Source organism: Euprymna scolopes, chromosome 2 (assembly GCF_053919585.1).
Source record: "Euprymna scolopes isolate OS-2025 chromosome 2, ASM5391958v1, whole genome shotgun sequence".
In the NCBI taxonomy this organism is placed as follows: Eukaryota; Metazoa; Mollusca; class Cephalopoda; order Sepiida; family Sepiolidae; genus Euprymna; species Euprymna scolopes.
The window spans coordinates 194,183,125-194,203,639 of record NC_136483.1 but is presented as its reverse complement, the minus strand read 5'-3'; the positions used below and the strand labels follow the sequence as shown (position 1 = coordinate 194,203,639).

The following is a 20,515-nucleotide window of genomic DNA, read 5'->3' as shown; positions in this document are numbered from 1 at the left end:
TTTTTTTTTTCTTTTCTATAAAGGAGTCGCCACTTATCAAGGTCCGAAGGCCACTCAAGGATAAAGGTTAATGAATGTACAGTAGTCAATGGGACAATATCACAGTAATCGTCAGTAGTGGAAATTTCGTAAATTGGATTACTTAAGGGGACGGCTCATCAAGAACTTGTTTACGTTGGACTTGAAGACGACCATATTGTAGTCAATTGGAAAGTAGGGAAACGGAAGAGTTTCACAGGCGTCAGTGCTCCAAAGGAGGGGGAGAGCTCTCTATCCCTGTTGGCATTTCAGTCAGACGATTAGCAATAAACGCTTCCTCAAAGGGTGAGAAGGCAAAGCCTGGGAGGGTGAACCTCATAGAACTGCACAGGTGCATACAGCCTTCAGAAAACAGGCCATAAAAGTGGCCTAGACGCTGGTGGCTTTGAAGGTCTTCCGCCAGTGCGGATCAAGCAGAATCGCTACAAAAATGCCAACAATCGGCCTGGCGCTGACTTTTTGTCCGTCGCAAAATCCCGTCCCGTCATTCTTCTCCCTCCTTAGTTACCAAAAACAAACAAATGAAAACAACAACAACAGCTTTCTTAGCAACTGAACAAAAAACAGCAGCTTTTCTTTTCGGTGTAAGTCAATTTTTCTTTTTGCGCGTTTTAAATTATTATCGTTCTTTTTTTTTTATAATTTCTATCAATATTAAGCCGATTTCGAATGAAATTATGGATGTTTACCTTTTGTTTTTATTAACGAGAAGTTTTGAATTTACTTTCATTTTTAAAGACACAGAAAGAAAGAATTTTCTAACAAAACAAATATTTTTTCAGCGTATTTAATCACTATATTGATAACATTATGTGACAATTTCTCTTGTGTCTGTCTCTGTGTTTCTCGCCTCTATGTGATTTCGATTTCCACGATATTTTTTTTATTAATTATTAATCCAATATTTATTAAAATTTTAAAAAATAAATATTATTATGAAATACTACAACGAACTTCAAAAAATTTTATTCCAAAAAATTGTTACTTTAACCAGATTTTAACAAAAAAATGGTGCAAGTCCAGAATTCTACCTAATTATAAAAAAAACTAAAATACAGAAAAATCAAAAATGAAAATGTCATATTTCAAAGATCACGTAAATTGATCAAGTAGTTATATATATATATATATATATATATATATATATATATATATATATATATATATATATATATAATCATTTTACGATTTTTTAGCGATTAATAGTATATCGTAGCCATTACGATGGCGATTTTGCATCTCGATAGTTCGAATTGAGTTGTCTCCTTTATTTATTAAATATGGCAGATCAAGACACAACGTTCTCACTTCCTCGTAAAATTTGATTTTCGTAAAATAATCTACTTGATCAATTTACGTGGTTTTTGGAATATGACATTTTCGTTTCGTGACGGATGGGTACATCATAAAGATTTTTCTGTATTTTTTCTGTATTTTTTCTTTTTTCTTTTTTTTTTAAATTAGGTTGGATTCTGGGTGTGCACCAAAATAAATAAATTAATTAATTAATAAAATTAATTAATTTAATCAAATAGTCATTTATCGGAAGTTGACTCGTATCCGAAATACGTTAGAAAGTGATTGCGCCAACCTAAAAGTTAAAGTAACCAATAATACTAAACTAAACATTGGTTTAACGTCTCTCGGATACGTAGAAATGAAAAAAAAAAAAAAAAAAAGCACCTGCTTAACCTGGCATAAAAATGTAATTTTTCAAAAATTCATCAAATTAGTCTAATTATCGGATTTCGATAAACTTTCGGTATTTGAAACGATAAGAGATAATGGCGGACGTCTACGAGATTGCCCCCACCTCTAAATTCCACAATTTTCAAACTTTTTTTTACGGTTAATCTAATCGAATTCAAACTTTCAGATTAAAAAAAAAAAAAAAAAAAAAAACATTGAAAAAAAATGTGATTTTTATCGTCGGGGATCAGTTTTGAATTATAACGTTCTATTAAATTGAACATCCACTTTGTGACTATCATTGAGAAAAGGGCGACTTTCTCATGCGACTGGTGAATATTCCCGTCTAAAAAAAGGGTTACGAATGGAACTTTCTAGACTATTATTCTCTCTCTCTCTCTCTCTCTCTCTCTCTCTCTCTCTCTCTCTCTCTCTCTCTCTCTCTCTCTCTCTCTCTCTCTCTTTTAAAATAAATTATTGCTTGATTTGGTAACACTTATTGGTTGCGAATTTAAAACAAATAGGAAAACTATTTGTTTGCCCCAAATATAAATGTCATATTGGTAATAGGCGCTTGTACACTATCAGAACGAAATTTTGTAGTCGATAAATGAAGTTTTCATATAAAAAACAGTGGTTTCTACTAATTTTTTTTTTTTTTTTTGTCAATTCTAATAAATTACAATGTTAGCTTCAAGATTATGCAGTCGAAATTACCTTAATATTACTGAATTATAATTAAAAAAAACATTAATCCTATTAGCAGGTGAAAAATTGCGGCCATCTTGTTTTTATAAAATAAATCGAAATGGAAAACCTCCCGCTTGAACTCTCCTTACATAAGCAAGTACAATCGTTTTCTTTAAATTATATATTTTTTTAATAAATAATTTTCTACCTTATCGATTTTCTTAATTTTTGGATATAATCATCTTAAAAATACGAGGAATACGTAAATACCATTGTTTTCATGTGAAATTCAGTTTTACGATTTCTGAAATGTCGTCCCACTTTCACAAAAATAGTTTGGCGATAATAATGGCGAAATGTAATAATTTCGATTAAACTAGGAATAACACTGTCATCATATATTTTAGCTAGAATTACTGATCGATTTTGAATCACTAGGGAAAAATCGATTTTACTTTATTATATAGATTGACAGTAAACATACTTCGCTTCTTAGGAAAAATGTTCATGTTTTTTTTTGTTTTGTTTTGCCTTTTTTTCCTTTTAAACAATTATAGACTCACTTCTGTAGTTAAATATTGGGGCTCCGAATTTCTTCATAAAAAAATAATATTAAAAAAATTAAAAAATAACAAATACAGATTCACTCTTGGTGAAAAAAAAAAAACTTTAAAAACCGTTCAGTTCAAATTCTGTACAAGTACCAAACAAAACAGGCGTGCACATTTATTTTAGAATTTATAGTGGAAATTAATTTTCATATACTTTTTACGTAATATGTTGTTGGTATTTTATTAATTTACGAAAATATTCCAGAATAAATAGATATGTAAATTATATGATATTAGTTAACATTATCCGTACTTTGCTTCACTCACGTGGTTCAATGTTTAGGCTTGAAAATATTGGAGTAAATATACTTTCCAAGGCAATGCCGGGATACGGGGCCTGCTAGATAAAATAAATATAAAATAAATCACACAAAAAACATTCAATAATATTAAATATATTTCATAAAGTAAGGATTAAATGCATGAGCTCTAAAAGTAAACAAGTTTAATAATTGCCAGTTCTTGAAATCTCAACTTTGAAATCTCAAGACTAAATATGGAATCTTGAGATTGCAATCTATACTTTTGATTAAGAGAATTATGTAGATCGTGTGTAAGAAAAATTGCCTTACATGGATATTTTTTAGATTATCATTTTTTTTTTTTTTTTTTTTGTACATTATTTTTTATAAGATTAGGTTATTGTAGACATTTCTTTCTGGCGTGCAACATTCGCTTTCGTGTCTCCTTTGCATTTCGGGGGAATACGCCAAGAATTAAATCTGATACAAAAGCAACTCCCACAACCGAGCATTGATTTGGATATCTGCATAATTTGCATAGAAGCAGCCATTTTTTTTTTTAACGGAAACAAATTTGGATATCTGCATAATTTGCATAGAAGCAGCCAATTTTTTTTACGGAAACAAATTTGGATATCTGCATAATTTGCATAGAAGCAGACATTTTTTTTTTTTAACGGAAACAAATTTGGATATCTGCATAATTTGCATAGAAGCAGCCATTTTTTTTTACGGAAACAAATTTGGATATCTGCATAATTTGCATAGAAGCAGCCATTTTTTTTTTACGGAAACAAATTTGGATATCTGCATAATTTGCATGGAAGCAGCCATTTTTTTTTACGGAAACAAATTTGGATATCTGCATAATTTGCATAGAAGCAGCCATTTTTTTTTACGGAAACAAATTTGGATATCTGCATAATTTGCATAGAAGCAGCCATTTTTTTTTACGGAAACAAATTTGGATATCTGCATAATTTGCATAGAAGCAGCCATTTTTTTTTACGGAAACAAATTTGGATATCTGCATAATTTGCATAGAAGCAGCCATTTTTTTTTACGGAAACAAATTTGGATATCTGCCTAATTTGCATAGAAGCAGCCAATTTTTTTTTTTAACAGAAGCAAATTTGGATATCTGCATAATTTGCATAGAAGCAGCCAATTTTTTTTACGGAAACAAATTTGGATATCTGCATAATTTGCATAGAAGCAGCCAATTTCTTTTTACGGAAACAAATTTGGATATCTGCATAATTTGCATAGAAGCAGCCAATTTTTTTACGGAAACAAATTTGGATATCTGCATAATTTGCATAGAAGCAACCAATTTCTTTTTTACGGAAACAAATTTGGATATCTGCATAATTTGCATAGAAGCAGCCAATTTTTTTACGGAAACAAATTTGGATATCTGCATAATTTGCATGGAAGCAGACAATTTTTTTTTATGGAAACAAATTTGGATATCTGCATAATGTGCATAGAAGCAGCCAATTTTTTTATGGAAACAAATTTGGATATCTGCATAATGTGCATAGAAGCAGCCAATTTTTTTTACGGAAACAAATTTGGATATCTGCATAATTTGCATAGAAGCAGCCAATTTTTTTACGGAAACAAATTTGGATATCTGCATAATTTGCATAGAAGCAGCCAATTTTTTTTACGGAAACAAATTTGGATATCTGCATAATTTGCATAGAAGCAGTCAATTTTTTTTTACGGAAACAAATTTGGATATCTGCATAATTTGCATAGAAGCAGTCAATTTTTTTACGAAAACAAATTTGGATATCTGCATAATTTGCATAGAAGCAGCCAATTTTTTTACGGAAACAAATTTGGATATTTGCATAATTTGCATGGAAGCAGACAATTTTTTTTACGGAAACAAATTTGGATATCTGCATAATTTGCATAGAAGCAGCCAATTTTTTTTACGGAAACAAATTTGGATATCTGCCTAACTTGCATAGAAGCAGCCAATTTTTTTTACGGAAACAAATTTGGATATCTGCATAATTTGCATAGAAGCAGCCAATTTTTTTTTACGGAAACAAATTTGGATATCTGCATAGTTTGCATAGAAGCAGCCAATTTTTTTTTACGGAAACAAATTTGGATATCTGCATAATTTGCATAGAAGCAGCCAATTTTTTTACGGAAACAAATTTGGATATCTGCATAATTTGCATGGAAGCAGACAATTTTTTTTTACGGAAACAAATTTGGATATCTGCATAATTTGCATAGAAGCAGACAATTTTTTTTTACGGAAACAAATTTGGATATCTGCATAATTTGCATAGAAGCAGCCAATTTTTTTACGGAAACAAATTTGGATATCTGCCTAATTTGCATAGAAGCAGCCATTTTTTTTACGGAAACAAATTTGGATATCTGCATAATTTGCATAGAAGCAGCCAATTTTTTTTTACGGAAACAAATTTGGATATCTGCGTAATTTACATAGAAGCAGCCAATTTTTTTTTACGGAAACAAATTTGGATATCTGCATAATTTGCATAGAAGCAGCCAATTTTTTTACGGAAACAAATTTGGATAGCTGCCTAATTTGCATAGAAGCAGCCAATTTTTTTTACGGAAACAAATTTGGATATCTGCATAATTTGCATAGAAGCAGCCAATTTTTTTTACGGAAACAAATTTGGATATCTGCATAATTTACATAGAAGCAGCCAATTTTTTTTTTACGGAAACAAATTTGGATATCTGCATAATTTGCATAGAAGCAGCCAATTTTTTTACGGAAACAAATTTGGATAGCTGCCTAATTTGCATAGAAGCAGCCAATTTTTTTTACGGAAACAAATTTGGATATCTGCATAATTTGCATAGAAGCAGCCAATTTTTTTTTTAACAGAAGCAAATTTGGATATCTGCATAATTTGCATAGAAGCAGACAATTTTTTTTTACGGAAACAAATTTGGATATCTGCATAATTTGCATAGAAGCAGACAATTTTTTTTTTAACGGAAACAGGGATGCGTTGGTGTCTGAATCGATTAATCTAATTAAAACCAAGTGCAAAGAAAAGTGAATTTCAGCTGAAAAACGAATTGGGGGGATTAAAGATAATTACTGATGAAATGTTTTAACAAGAAGTAAAAAGCGGTCTATATGAATGTCGTGATCCGATTGTTATTGAATTGAAAACCAAGATTTGTACTCTGTGTTTCCTCTATGAACTGTATTCGCTAGATTATCGTCACCAACAATCCTAGAAAACACTGAGGAGGAAGAGGAGGAGTAGGAGGAGAATGAGTAGCTGGAACAAAGTATTAATAATCTCCGGAAATAATATGCTGGGAACTTGGATGTTTCTATGTTGTCTTCGGTAGTTCTTCGATTTTGGGCAATATATTTATTTACTCACTAGGAGTGGTCTCTGGAGTCTGAGTGACAGCAAATCTCCACATATTTCCAGTGCTCTCCACCTCTTTCGATAACCTTTGCAGCTGAATTTGCGTTTTCATAACAACCACTTATTGATTTCTTGTTGGCAATTACCATTGGTCTTCACTGGAATTTGGGTGACAATAAGCCTCCCCAAGGTCCCAGTCTTTTTTACACCCATTCAGCAGAGGTCTGGCTAGTGCTTTCTCAGTTTCTCTGTTTACATTTCCTTTTTGTAACCATGTCCAGGTATTTTCGTTAGTCTCATCTTTTGTCACTCTTATGAATCATCCATGTAACTGTTTCTCTTCCCATTTTTCCTTTCTCGTCTTATCTCTCATCTCTTCATTTTCTGTCTGCTTTTTCCAGTGTCTCTTGCTGCTATAATTATTCTTTCAGTTTTCTACATTATGTATTTTCCTAATTCTTCTTTTTGCGTTACAATCTTTTATACAAACTGACCTTCTTCCTCCATCTTTCATTTTCACGTAGAGTCGATCAGTATCATCCTTTGGGTGTAGTGCATCATGCATAGTTTCCTAGTCTTCTGGTCGAGATGTCTCAGTTGTTCTTCGGTCCAACCTATAAATGGTCCAGGCTATCTTACTAGTGACACAGTCCATGTGTTTTATACCTTTAATTAGGTTTCTATTATATAGTTTAGTTGCAAGGAGTTTTCTTGTTCTCCTGAGGTATTCCTTTCCAATTTTCTCTTTCATTTCTGTTCTTTTGATGGTGTCTGCTTCCAGAACTTCCAAGTATTTGTAGCTGTCATGTTCACCTAGTGCTCTCATCTCTGTTTAATTGGGTAGTACCATACCTTCCGTTGTTTCCAGTTTTCCTCTTCTCATAATCAGCACTGTGCACTTTTCCATACTGAATTCCATTCAAATATCCTGGCTAAAGATTCTGGTTGTGTTTATTAGCGTCTCTAGTTCCTGCTTGGTTTTTGCAAACAGTTTCAGTTCATCCTTGTACATTAGGTGGTTCATTCTTTCATTTGTATTAGTTGACTTGTATCCGACTTGGTATTTTCTTAGTATATTGTTAAGAGCATCATGACTATAATGAACAGTAATGGTGATAGGGAATCACCTTGGAAGATCCCGCTTTATATTTTTATCTCAGTTATGTATTGTCCATCAGCTGTCAGTTCAAGTTTCCATGTTCTCATTGCATTTTCTACCAAATTGATAACCTTGCCTGGCATTTTATTAATTCTGGAGCATTCTATTATCTATGCTTATGGGATCCTGTTGTACGCTTTCTTGTAGTCGATCCATGCCATGACTATATTCTTTTTTTCTACTTTTTACCTCTTTCAGGATCATTTGGTCTATGTATAATAGGTCATATGTTCTTTTTTTTTTCTTTCTGCCATTCTATGTATTGCTCGGGGATTAGTCCTCGATTATGAAACGAATGATAAATTTGTTCCCTCAGTTGTGCGGTTAGTATTTTCCACATTGTAGGTAAGCATATTATAGACCTATAGTTACTAGAGATATTTCCTTTTTCTGAGTCTTTTTGCACCAGTATGGTTCTACCTATACATTTTCTGGGTCTTTATTATTATTATTATTATTATTATTATTATTATTATTATTATTATTATTATTTCTGTTGTCACATTTTGTGTCTGGTTATTGTTATTACCGATTTTATTCTGATAGGCAGATCATAACAAATGACTATAAGCTATCAGCATCTTCTTTTGTCAGACCCCTAGTACTTTCGGTAAGATCCTGGCGGTTACCAACAAGGCAGTCTTCTGAAGCACCCCAGCATTACAATAGATTCAAATTTTCTCAATCCACTTATCAAATTCTTTTGTCCAGGGCTTCTATCACAATAGGCACAACTTCTACCTTCTTCAATTTCCACAATCTTTTTATCTCCCTTTTCAAGTCTTGGTACTTTTAGATCTTTTCCTTTTCTTTTCCCTCTGCATTCACATCAGCTGATGATTTGTTTCTGTGGTTGTTCAGTATTTCGCATACTTTATTGTTCCATTTGTTTTGCCTTCTTGAACTTTCAGAGTTTTTCTGATTAGTTTCTTAAACATGATTCCAACACTCCTTTTCCTCTCATTATAATCTCTTTCAGTCTTTCAGCAATCCTTCTCCTCATTTTTTTTTTTATTTTCTTCCATCTCATCATCAGTTTTCCCATTATTACTAATTACTTCGTCCCTTGTTTCCTCTCCATTTCTTGTCACTCCAGCCACATCTTCCACTTCTTTTTCTGTCCTTTCTTCAGAATCTGCACGTCTTCTTCGTTTACTGCGTCACCCCCCCCATTACTTTTGCCTTCATCAATCTTTTTATGCCCTTCAATTCCAGCTCTGATAACCATCCATCTTTCTGTATTGCTTTTGTCTGTTGATTGAAACGTTCCTCATTCTCTCCATTCTTTAAATATATGTTGCCTGTACCCCCTGATAGGCTTTCCATTTTTATCATAAAGGTTGTTTCTGAAGAAGCACTCCATGATTATCTCGTTAATCTCTTAACTCCACTTCTAGCAGTTGCAGGATGAGGACCGACTTCTTGCTGCTGTGCCAAGTTACACCTGTCGAGCGTGGACCCTTCACTTTAAGTTTCAGTCCAAATCACACCATTATTCTTAATGTTTTTATTTGACATTTCATTCATAAGAAGTTCAGTAAATTTTAGGTTACACAAACACCATTTTTTTAAACGAGACCATCTTTAGACAACACTGATTTGAAATCAGACTTTTCCCTCTTCTAGACGATTAACCTTGCTTGACTATCAAACACCATCTACCCAGAGTTACTAGTTTTAAGATGCCAGTTACTCGCCCGATGCACCCCCTTCTGTTAGTAAAACAGATCAATCAGACTTAGTGGTTAAGCTACATGAGGAGGTTAGGAATATGACTAGATGGTTAGAAGCTATATAACGTAGCAAGAATAAACAAACAGAAATAGATCCGACTCAAATTTTCTTTCTTTTTTAACACAAGTCGTTTATCACCGTTTTTCTTTCTCCCCATCTTGACACCAGCTTAAAAGTCTCTCTCTGCGGAGCCACATATCCGTCTCATCTGGCACACATTTCTCTTTCTGCTCTACACGCTAACTGTAGACAGCCATTGCTTGTCTTTGACTTTAAACGTCCATTTTTTGTCAACTGCACTTTTCTAACCCAACCACGTGGTGTCCTTGTTTCCTTTTTTTTCTCTTGCAAGCTCGTGTACATATCCTGATTTGCATATGTCTTTTTCTTATTTTTTTTGGCTACTGCTGCTAATATCCTTGCAAGCCAGCTATCTTACAGCTCCTGCTGATATTTTCCCACGTGCTGATACTCACTCTTTTACAGATTTTATAGATTTGAGCGTCTTGGAAGTATTTTATAGGAGAGTGAGAGTTTGTCGACAAGTTGGCAACCATTGGACCCATTAGTAGTGGTAGTAGTAGTATGTAAGTATTATCTATATATAAAGCTGAGTTTGTTTTTTTTTCTCACTCTGACATTGATATTAAAAACCTACTTTTTCTATTTAAAATTTATTAAAACAAATTTCTTAATATACTCAGTCATGGATATGCGAGCGGCTTCATGAAGATTAACTAATTTGCATATTTCTTTGAAAAACGAGCGTTCATTAATTAATTATTCATTTTTTTATGGTTTCTTATTGAATGATTGGTTTCATTTAACTATTACACTTAATTTTTTTAATACATAGTTTCTACATTGTGCATAATTGCGTAGAATTTAGAATGAAAACGTTCTAGCACATGGACATGTTTTATATTAAAATGACCTTGTCTGTGTGTGTATGAAACGTCTCTACCAAACTTCTCTCTGAATATTTGATATACAGACTTGAAACTTTATATAAACAGTATTTGGCCCCTGAGAACCCTTTTGATTTTGTTTTTAGTCTGTAAAAACAGCTGTTAAGGGTCAAAATTGAAAATAAAAAACAGTTGACCTTGACAAGACTAAATCAACCAAGCATGTATACATATACATCTTTATCTTGAAGTGGCTTAATTTTTAGCCTTTTTTTTTTTATCCATTTGACGATAGTTCACACTATGATAATGCAGGCTAAAGTGTTAAATAACGACTAAGGCTGGAGTATTGAATGTTTTGGTTTCGATTCCAACTGATGGCACCGGAGTCATTTTTTTAAATTTTGAAATAATTACTTTATATATTAGGTACAATATAATAATAAAGAATTTAGTCTATAATAATAAATACTAAATCTGCATGAATTAAAATATTATGTTTAAATGTATTTTACAACTGGACAATTCTGAGCTAGTAATTTTTTTATAGAAATAAAGAGATTTATTATTTTGCCATCTAATTTACATATGCGTTTGTGGTGTGCATAGAAATATCTATGTAAATTAAATAATGATGCTGAGAAAAAAAAATTGTTAAATGCTCACAGAGACATTAATAAATATTTTAGAATGATTGAATCAACTAAATTTAAAGACGGCGAGAGAAATACATAGCTAATGTAATAGAAATGGGAGAGGGTTACGCATGATTCTGTGTCACAGGGCCATAAATGTAACCCCTCTGTGAGCAGTTCGTGCACATGGGCAAGAAGATGTGTACCAGCCCTAAGTTCCATTATAGAGCTAATTCTCTATTGATTATTATATTGTACCCAATATATATAGTAATGATTTCAAAAATAAAAAATGACTTCTGTGCCATTAGCTGTTTAAACTTTGTCTAGTGATAGACGGACCCTCAAAATGCAACCAGACACTCATTGATCACTGGAAATTACTGCTCTGATGCTCAGAGTGCATAAAACGTGTACGACCCTAAGTTTATGTGGCAATACCTTTAACACGTTGGCTGGCTGCCTGTTGTCCGACGTTGGTTGAGTTCTTCCTTCGTAAATGCTCGGATGATGTTGATGTGCTGCTTCTCTCAAGCTGCAGTTTGAGTATCAAGTTCCAGAATAGATCTGGAATCAAATGTGTCACGCTCAAAATAAACAGCCAATCAATAATCAATGTAAATATTGGAGATAATTTTCTTAACAATAGTAATTATTTGCATAAAATAATTTCAGATGCAGTTCTTGCTTAAACGATTCGGGGTTTCTTTTGGATTTAAGACCAAACTAATGTTTTTGGATGCAGGATTTTCAACTTAATTCAATTTTCACTGCAAGGTTTAACACAAGGTTTATGTTTGTGTTTGTCTACTCGGCTGGTCATGGAGAAAAACTCTTCTTTCCACTTTGCTCTATCAGGGGTCTCCAGCTTTGGGTTGCCAGTCCAAAGCCGATGTGTGTTGTCTGGCAGCCAGCAAGCCAAGTCTCTCTATTTGCTAAAACAAATAGTTTTTATAAATTCACGAGTTCTCCCTCTCTCTATATGAGATTATCATTTCGCTCTCTTCTCTTTCTTCTTTCTTTCTCCGGAAGTCCTTTTCTCTCTCTCTCTCTCTCTCTCTCTCTCTCTCTCTCTCTCTCCCCCCCCCGCCATATCTCTCTCTTAATTCTCTTTTTTTCTTTATTTTTCTTAACAAAAATAACCCTTATGAGCTATTTAGGAGGTTTTCCATTTGATATGTGTTCGTTATCATCTTTCTAGCAAAAACGAAAACAAAATTTTGTTTCAATTCTTTTTAATACCCAACAGATGTCTGTGAAATGACGAGTTTCACTGATATCGGCTGGTTTGTTTTATCCCCAAGGGTCAATTTTCATTTACTTTGGAAGATTTTGGACATCTAGATTCTTTTTTTTACCAAGTGTCAACCACACCTGACTCCCAGTTTACCAGCAAGGCAATCTGGTATCCCCTAATGTAAGAATTAGTGTTACATTTACGCCCCCCTCCCTTTTCTTATCAATTACTTGTGAATAACACCTAAGAACGCATGCATTCAGAAACTGACCCGAGACTTGGAAATCTACAAAAAAGAAATCAATAAAGGAAAATTGAAAAAAATATTCTTGGATTAATTGTCCATTCAGCAAGCAAAAATGTTCTGGTATAATAGTTCTGTTTATGCTGGTGTATGTAATTGGATGTAAGTTTGTATGCATACATATGTACTTTCATGCATGTTTGTATGTTGTTTATAGTTTCAACATAAGAAGAAAATAGCAAATAAATTTGATAAGTAAGCATGAAATTGAGCGAGAAAATATTTTTTCAGTTCACTATCAGATGATGGCTCTCAACGCCTTTTACAACTATTTGCACATTTTATGATAAGAAATATATTTATGATTTTGACGTTTGCGTTTTGTTTTCTTGTTTTTTTCACCAATCGTGGTTTAAGAACAGATTTTGAAGTCCTTGCTGTCACCTTGAGTTCTGTCGATGGCTGCAACTCATGCATGCTACGGGCACTCCTTGCACAACTATGCTCTGCTCAAGTGTGCTAATTGTCAGTGGTGACTACATGAGTTCTTCTTACATCTCCGCAGTAGCTTTCTAATATTATTACGATCATAAGAGTATGTACTACCAGCTATTCCATTGACAATATTTTTCTTATATACAGGAATTTGGGACCTCTAGATTTTTTAATAAGTGTCAACCACACTTGACTTCCAGTTTGTCAGCAAGGCAATTTGGTATTGCCCGGCATAGAATTAGTGTTACAGCTAAGAGAGAAATAGTGACTTGTTCAATTAATTAAAAATTACGGCTATTTACAACAATTATAACAAAATTTCTTTCAGATATAACTCAATTCCAGAACTAAAATATATTTAACATGTATTTTGTGTTATTAAAGTATATAGGGGGAAAAGGCCTAGACAGCAAAAGGTTGATTAATCCACATTTTATTTCATTTTTCCTCACTCTGAGTACTCAGAAACTAAGGGCCTCCTTCTTAGAGACTTACACTTGATCTCTGTACAAGATACATAGATATTTAAATATTCCATTAAAGTTCTACTTTACATCTCAAACACTGAGTTAGTAAAGAAGTTGAGGACGTAATTTTCCTCTCTCCAATTAATGATTTAAATATGTTATAGTATACCTTTCTTGTGGTTACTTGGTCTGACTTGATTCCAAGACAAGAATTCATCTAGTCTGGTGGAGTATCCAGCTTTGTGCTGTTACTTGAGGTAAAATCACTTGGAGAAAGATGCACCACTCCTCGTAAAAACCAGTATTGGTTAGAATTGTCTTCTGTTTTCCTGCTTTCCAGCTGACTACAATACGGTTGTCTTCAAGTCCAACGTAAACAAGTTCTTGATGAGCCGTTCCATCCAAGTTAACAAATTTACCAAATTTCCATTACTAACAATTACTATATTGTCCAATTGACTACTATACACTCTTAACCCTTATTCTCGAGTTGTCTCTGGGCCTTGATAAGTGGTTATGCCTATGTAAAAAAAAAAAAAAAAGGTCAGAGTGATGAGATCTTATTTAGACAGCGAATGTGATTTTAAATAATTTTGAATATTTACTCAAAAGTATCCTCATGTCAGGTTATCCTGACAAACACCTGTACTGAGAAACCTTAGACACTTGAGGAAAGTGTCTAGTAGGTATTCAAATTCTCTCTAGTAGATATTCAATATGGAATATGGAACTAGATGTGATTACTAAAATTGTGTTTATTTTTAATTCCATTTAAAATTGTTTTATTGTTTAAACTTTATTTTTTTTTAAATTCTCCACAAATTGTAAATGAGAAAAAGATAATTAATTGAAAATTGTTGAGGATATTTACCTCCCTTCGACTTCAGGAAGATGTGACACATGGTCAGAAGGTGGGAATTGAAGAGGCAATGCATAAGAGGTAGACCACTGATCTACAAAAAAAAAATCGCTGGCTAACTCAGCCAGCATTCCTCAGTAGAGGGGGGGGGCTCAGGCGATTAAAAATAAACTAACATCTTCTCAAAGATACGGTAAAGCCTGGGAGAATGGATCTTTCAGAATTGCACAGAATCATATAACAGCCCGCCGGATTGATTGCCAAGGATCAATTCTCGATTGGTACGAACACACTTACACAAGCTATGCTATGTAATATGCATTGTTGAGTTTTGCTGGAAACGCGCCAAAATAAATTCGGTTCTATATGAATTATCTCCCTTGAATTGTTCACATTTTTTAATGGAATAGAATTTTGTAAAAATTAAATTTTGTAAAAGAAAGTTCATTTTACAAAAAAAAAAAGAAAAAAAAAGAAGCAGAACAATAATAATATAAAAAAGTCACACACTTTTCAATAACGATTGTTTAACATTATTTATAAATCTTAAAGGTCATACATTTTCATATGATTACAACTTTCGGTAAATATCCAGATACGCTACTACAGAACACCGACCACTCTAATTTGTTTTTTTATAGGTAATTGGGGTCGCTGACAACGAATCTGATAGTCAAACTTGGGGCAAATTTACCGTTTGCATGGTATTAACCCCCGAACCCATGAATAACTTTCTACCATTTTGCAGCTTCCGTTTACGCTACGTGCGTGCGCTGCAGCATGAACGACGGCTTGCTTCACCTAGCAAACTGCCTTCTCACATGGCATACCAATCAAAACATTACGGACTGACATTTTTTTAATGACTTACAGTTAAAGAAAAGTACAACAAATTGGGGGACTTTTTTTTTTTTGTCTCGCGTAGTTTTTAATGTGGTTTATAAAAACATAAGCACCAAACATCTTTATGTTTTTCATTCTTTTTTTGCGGGAGGGGGGTTCAATTATAGAACTTATGTGGCTTAATAGGTGCTTTTGCAGTTTAGTTAAACGTTTTTCCGTAAGTAACGCACCGACATTTACCAATTAGAACACCATTTAACATTTTCCAAAGATTTTACTGTGTTCATTGGGGGAGCGAGCGGGGGGAGGGCGGATGTGATGTTGGGGCGCGCGTGCCCGAACATCACATCCGCCCCCCCCCTCGCGCCCCCAATGTACACAGTAAAATCTTCGGAAAATGTTAAATGGTGTTCTAATTGGTAAATGTTGGTGCGTTACTTTTTGAGCGGGGGGAGGGGCGGATGTGATGTTCGGGCACGCGCGCCCCAACATCACATCCGCCCTCCCCCCACTCGCTCCCCCAATGTACACAGTAAAATCTTCGGAAAATGTTAAATGGTGTTCTAATTGGTAAATGTCGGTGCATTACTTTTTGAAAATTTGAAAATTCTATGTTCCAGGTAAAAAAAAAAAAACAGATAAATTACCCCCCCCCCCCTACTCCAACTTGGAGTGCTTTCCTTTTCTTGTTTTATTTCTTTTTCAGCTAATTTTAAATTTTCCACCTAAAAAAGTGCTATAATGTATTTTTGAAAATTAGAAAATTCTATGTCATGGAAAAAAAAAAATCCCCCCCCCAACTTAGTTTGCTTGGTGAAGCCGTCGTTTATGCTACAGCGTGCATGCGCGTAGCATAAACGGAAGCTGCAAAATGGTGGAAAGTAGTTCGTGGGTTCAGGGGTAAATACCATGCAAACGGTAAATTTGCCCCTAGTTTGACTATCAGATTCGTTGTCAGCGACCTCAATTACCTATAAAAAAACAAATTAGAGTGGTCGGTGTTCTGTAGTAGTGTATCTGGATATTTACCCAACTTTCATTCATTTCGGAATTTTATCAAATTTATTTTAATCCAATAAATATTATTAATGGTTTATTTTAAGTTATTTTATTACTTTAGTGTATTTATTTTGTTTTTATAAAAGTTATGCAAAACTTTGACATTTTCTGATAGGTATTTGTCTCCTTTTATTGTGAAAGGAGTTCTAAAAAAAAAAAAAAAATGTCCAAAATAACGAAAATGCACAAGTGCCGGATTTTGTTTCTGTCCCCTACCCCTTAAAAAAAAACAAAAAAATAGTTAAAAACTGTGCAAAAAAAATTCTCATTTTCTCGTTGTTTTAAGAGACATTTTTATATTTTGTTTGGATCACTTTTTTGGGAATTTTATATATTTTGTTTCGACTGTAAGAAATATCTATTTAATGATGGAATTATTGGTGAAAGAAATTTCATATTTTAAGCCCGACCTGATATAAAGAATAAATCAATTCTCATATTTTAATCAATAAACTAAATTTAAAAAATATCAAATTTTATTTTTTAATTCACCTCAAGCAAGACATATTGCCACTAAGATGTAAAAGGCTACTGTGATTAGCAACCATATTTATAGGAGCAATTTTAAGTGGGGAGTTGTGCAGCAAGATGTTTGTTCACATTACATTTAAATTTCTGAATGCTAGTACAGTCAGGGAAACAGTGAGCAGGGGAGGATTTCAAAGGTAAGCAGTCCAAGACAAAGAGGCTATAAAGAAAGTGTTCTGGCATTTAGGGATATCTACAGTCAAGGGGTGGGATTTTTCTGCTAGTCGTGTTAGCTTGGGTATTTACACTGAGATGGTACAAATGAATTAATTCGTTGAAGCACATTCTGTAGAAGTACTTGTAAAATAAGCACAGAGATACAACATTGCGGCGATGAGACAGATGTTGGAGCTTGTTTGTCAGTGCAAAACCTCTTTGGTTAGAATTTCTTTTTCATACCCTTCCCAAGAGAGAGAGATTGATGGTTGGGGGAATGGGGCGTTTCAGCATAGCCAATTGTACCTGGACGTTTTGGCTTGGCAGATTCGACAGTGTGGCCAATTCGAAGGCAGAGGAACAATTTGACATCAGCCAACCCGGTCAGATTTTGATAAAGATTTTATAACCTTTTTTTTAAAAATTAAGAAAAACAATATGAAAATATATCACTCAAACTATTTTTAAGAAAAATCATGTTTTGAATCTGTTCACACTGCTAGACAAAGAAAGTTCTTGTTTATCACACAACTTCCTGAACACATCACCTTCCTTTCTTTACTTTAATTTCAAAATCTAAAATTCTTCTTAACTTAATCTACCTAAAAAAAATGGAATGTTCCTTTCCTTTAACGTTCCTACAATTCAAAAGACGATCTACTCATCCATTACACATTCACTCATGACTCTGCAAAATGTAAACATTTTCTACTTCACATAATTCCTCCGGCCACATATCAAATTTCCTGATTCAATATTTGTAGCATTGCATATGATTTTACACAATTCTTTTACTTTTTTATACGTTTTAAAATAATATTTCCCGTTTATTTCTAGTTCTGTTAATTCTTTAAATAACTGCATAAAAAAAAACGTTAAATAAAAAGAAATTTATGTTACTTATTGTTTTGTTGTAATTTAATTCACAATTTTGTTTTTCCCGTCTGCAGAAGCCATTGCGATGGCATCACCAAGTAACCAAACATTGATGGATTCGTCAAATGCGAAAAATGACGATTTCTCAAGCGGCAATGTCAAAACTTCCATGGAACCACGTAAGAGCTTTTCCTATTTTTCTTCTTTTCATTGGATGCTCATCAGTCATTGTGAAGAAAATAACGTTATAGCAATTGCCTTTTTTTCTATAGACGCCATTTTCTTTTGGGTTTCTGTAATCACCCAAAATATTTTTTAAATCTGAGTCTCTATCTTCTATTCAACATTTTTTTTCTTTCTTTTAGATTATTTCTTGCAAAGAAATTTTGGAAAATTATTTGTCATAAAATTGATAAAGTACAAGTATGAAGAAATAAATGGATGAAAAAAAAATTCTATGAAAATCAACAATATAACTGATTTATCATCAATTTATTAACTGAAATAATTATGTTAAAAGAAGAGGATTAATTGCCTGTCACTCAGCCGATTTCAGTAGGTCTCCTTTTCGAATTTTCCTAGTTTTCTATTGTCGTCTGATTAATGCAAGGGAAGATAACCCTGAGAAGATCAATCGCGTCTCTTGGCTAGAGAGATAACTTTAGGGTACAAAGAGTTAAACATTATTTTCTAGATGCATTATACAAAAAGTTTTTTTTGCATCGAACTCTTTCTTTGCAAAACGTTATTGTTTTTCATTGAAGTTCATGCAAAAATTAAAGCAAATAAACAAATGCAACAATCAGAACAAAGGAAATAAAATAATTGTTTTTATGTTCTTTTTCTCTAATAATGCACTAAAACATAACAGGTGACCATTTGTCCGTCTGTCAAAGGAATGATCTCAACTAAATTCTTCTTTCAATTTTTGGTCTACAAATATGAAACTTGATATACAGGGAATTTGGACCAGTGAAACGAATTCGATTTGGTCCAATAGTGTTTAGCTGGTAAAATCCCAATAAAAATATTGCTATGGGGTCAAAATTGAAAAAATTGGAACTTCTCAAGCATATTTTTTTTAACTTTTGAAATCACTTCTATATATTGGGTACAATATAATAATCAATATAGTGTTGGCTCTATAATAATAGATACAAAATCGGCATGAATCAAGATATCATATTTAAGTGTATTTTACAACTGGGCTATGCCAAGTGATCACTACTATATAATGGGTACAATATAATAATGAATAAAGAATAGGATCTATAATAATAAATATGAATTCTGCATACATTAAAATGTTATATCTAACCATATTTTATGATTGGATGGCTTGCTAGTATATATATATATATATATATATATATATATATATATATATATACTAGGAAAAGTACCCGTCGTTGACTGGGTTCAAAAACAGCCTACAGAAAATGGACTGATTTATGAAAGTATGATAGGTTATGAAAAAGGAAGGGTTTTATTTGGTGATTTTTAATGGATTCTCTACTCACACAGATGCAGCGGGCAGCACAACACATAGCTTCGCTATATCTCACTCCCTATCACAAATGGTTACGTTTCCAACCCGTTTCCCTGACCAGCATGAACAACATCTATCACTTCTACATCTGTTTCTGACGAGAGTGCTCGAGGAGTGTAAAACAAATGCTGGACAGGCCACTCGGGAACGCTGATCATGCAGTGATAATTGTCGAAATCGCCCTAAACTCTAGACCCAAAACTGAAGAGCCAGTGCTCAAAACAACGAGAAATTATAAAAATGCTGACTGGGAAGCCATCAGAGATCTTATCAGTTCCTAAATAAAAACTATGTTAAAATATTACATAGGCACAATCGAAAGTATATTTATGATATTATGCTAAAAGAAATCAGAGCGATACATTGGATGATGTATAAGTAATATAGACTTACTGTTGCAATATTTTTTATATAAAGAGAACGTTGTATTTATAGGCAATAGAAACTGACGAATCAAATGGAGCCACATTCTGGTTTTGGATCCAGACCATGTAAGTTTGATATCTTTCTAGATATGTTCACAGATTATGGCTGTGATTTGTTATTGTTTGTTCTGAGTTGTTTCCAAATCCTTCAACAAAGCAGTCATTTTGGAGGGAAAAGTATGGCATGATTCAGGGGCGATAACTTTGATATGGATAAAGGGAGATAACTACTGAATATTCTGAGTCAACGTATTCATTCTACATTTTTTTTGCCATGACTAATTCCTCATTTTATAATTTTCTTCAGAAAATGATGTTACACAAGATACTTCAAGACTGCATGGTTCTTCGTTTGGTGACAATGAAGATGAGTCAGCAATTCTGGTTTTGGATCCAGACCATGTAAGTTTGATATCTTTCAAGATATGTTCACAGATTATGGTTGTGATTATTCGTTAGTGCTTATTCTGAGTTGTTTCCAAATCCTTCAACAAAGCAGTCATTTTGGAGGGGAAAAAAAAATCCATTTATCACAGCAAGTTTTTTTTTTTTTTTTTTTGAAGAATTTCATTCATCTTAAAATAATTTTTTCTCTCATTTTTTAAAAAGGTTTAACAAAAATGATAAATAAATGCCAACAATTCATATCAAATCGTTTGAAATAATTTCGTTTTCAAT

The 20,515-nt window shown here is 33.1% G+C and overlaps 1 protein-coding gene across 1 annotated transcript in view; it reads left to right on the top strand.

The window, feature by feature from the left end:
- The first annotated feature begins 602 nt into the window (after positions 1–602).
- LOC145300966 (coiled-coil domain-containing protein 40-like) overlaps positions 603–20,515 on the top strand; it is a 79,241-nt gene continuing 59,328 nt past the window's right edge. The window contains exons 1-3 of the mRNA XM_080144532.1: positions 603–623; positions 17,939–18,042; positions 20,145–20,239. Coding sequence (XP_080000658.1) covers positions 17,949–18,042; positions 20,145–20,239 — 189 coding nt within the window. The 5' untranslated portion in view covers positions 603–623; positions 17,939–17,948. The remainder of the gene's footprint in view (positions 624–17,938; positions 18,043–20,144; positions 20,240–20,515) is intronic.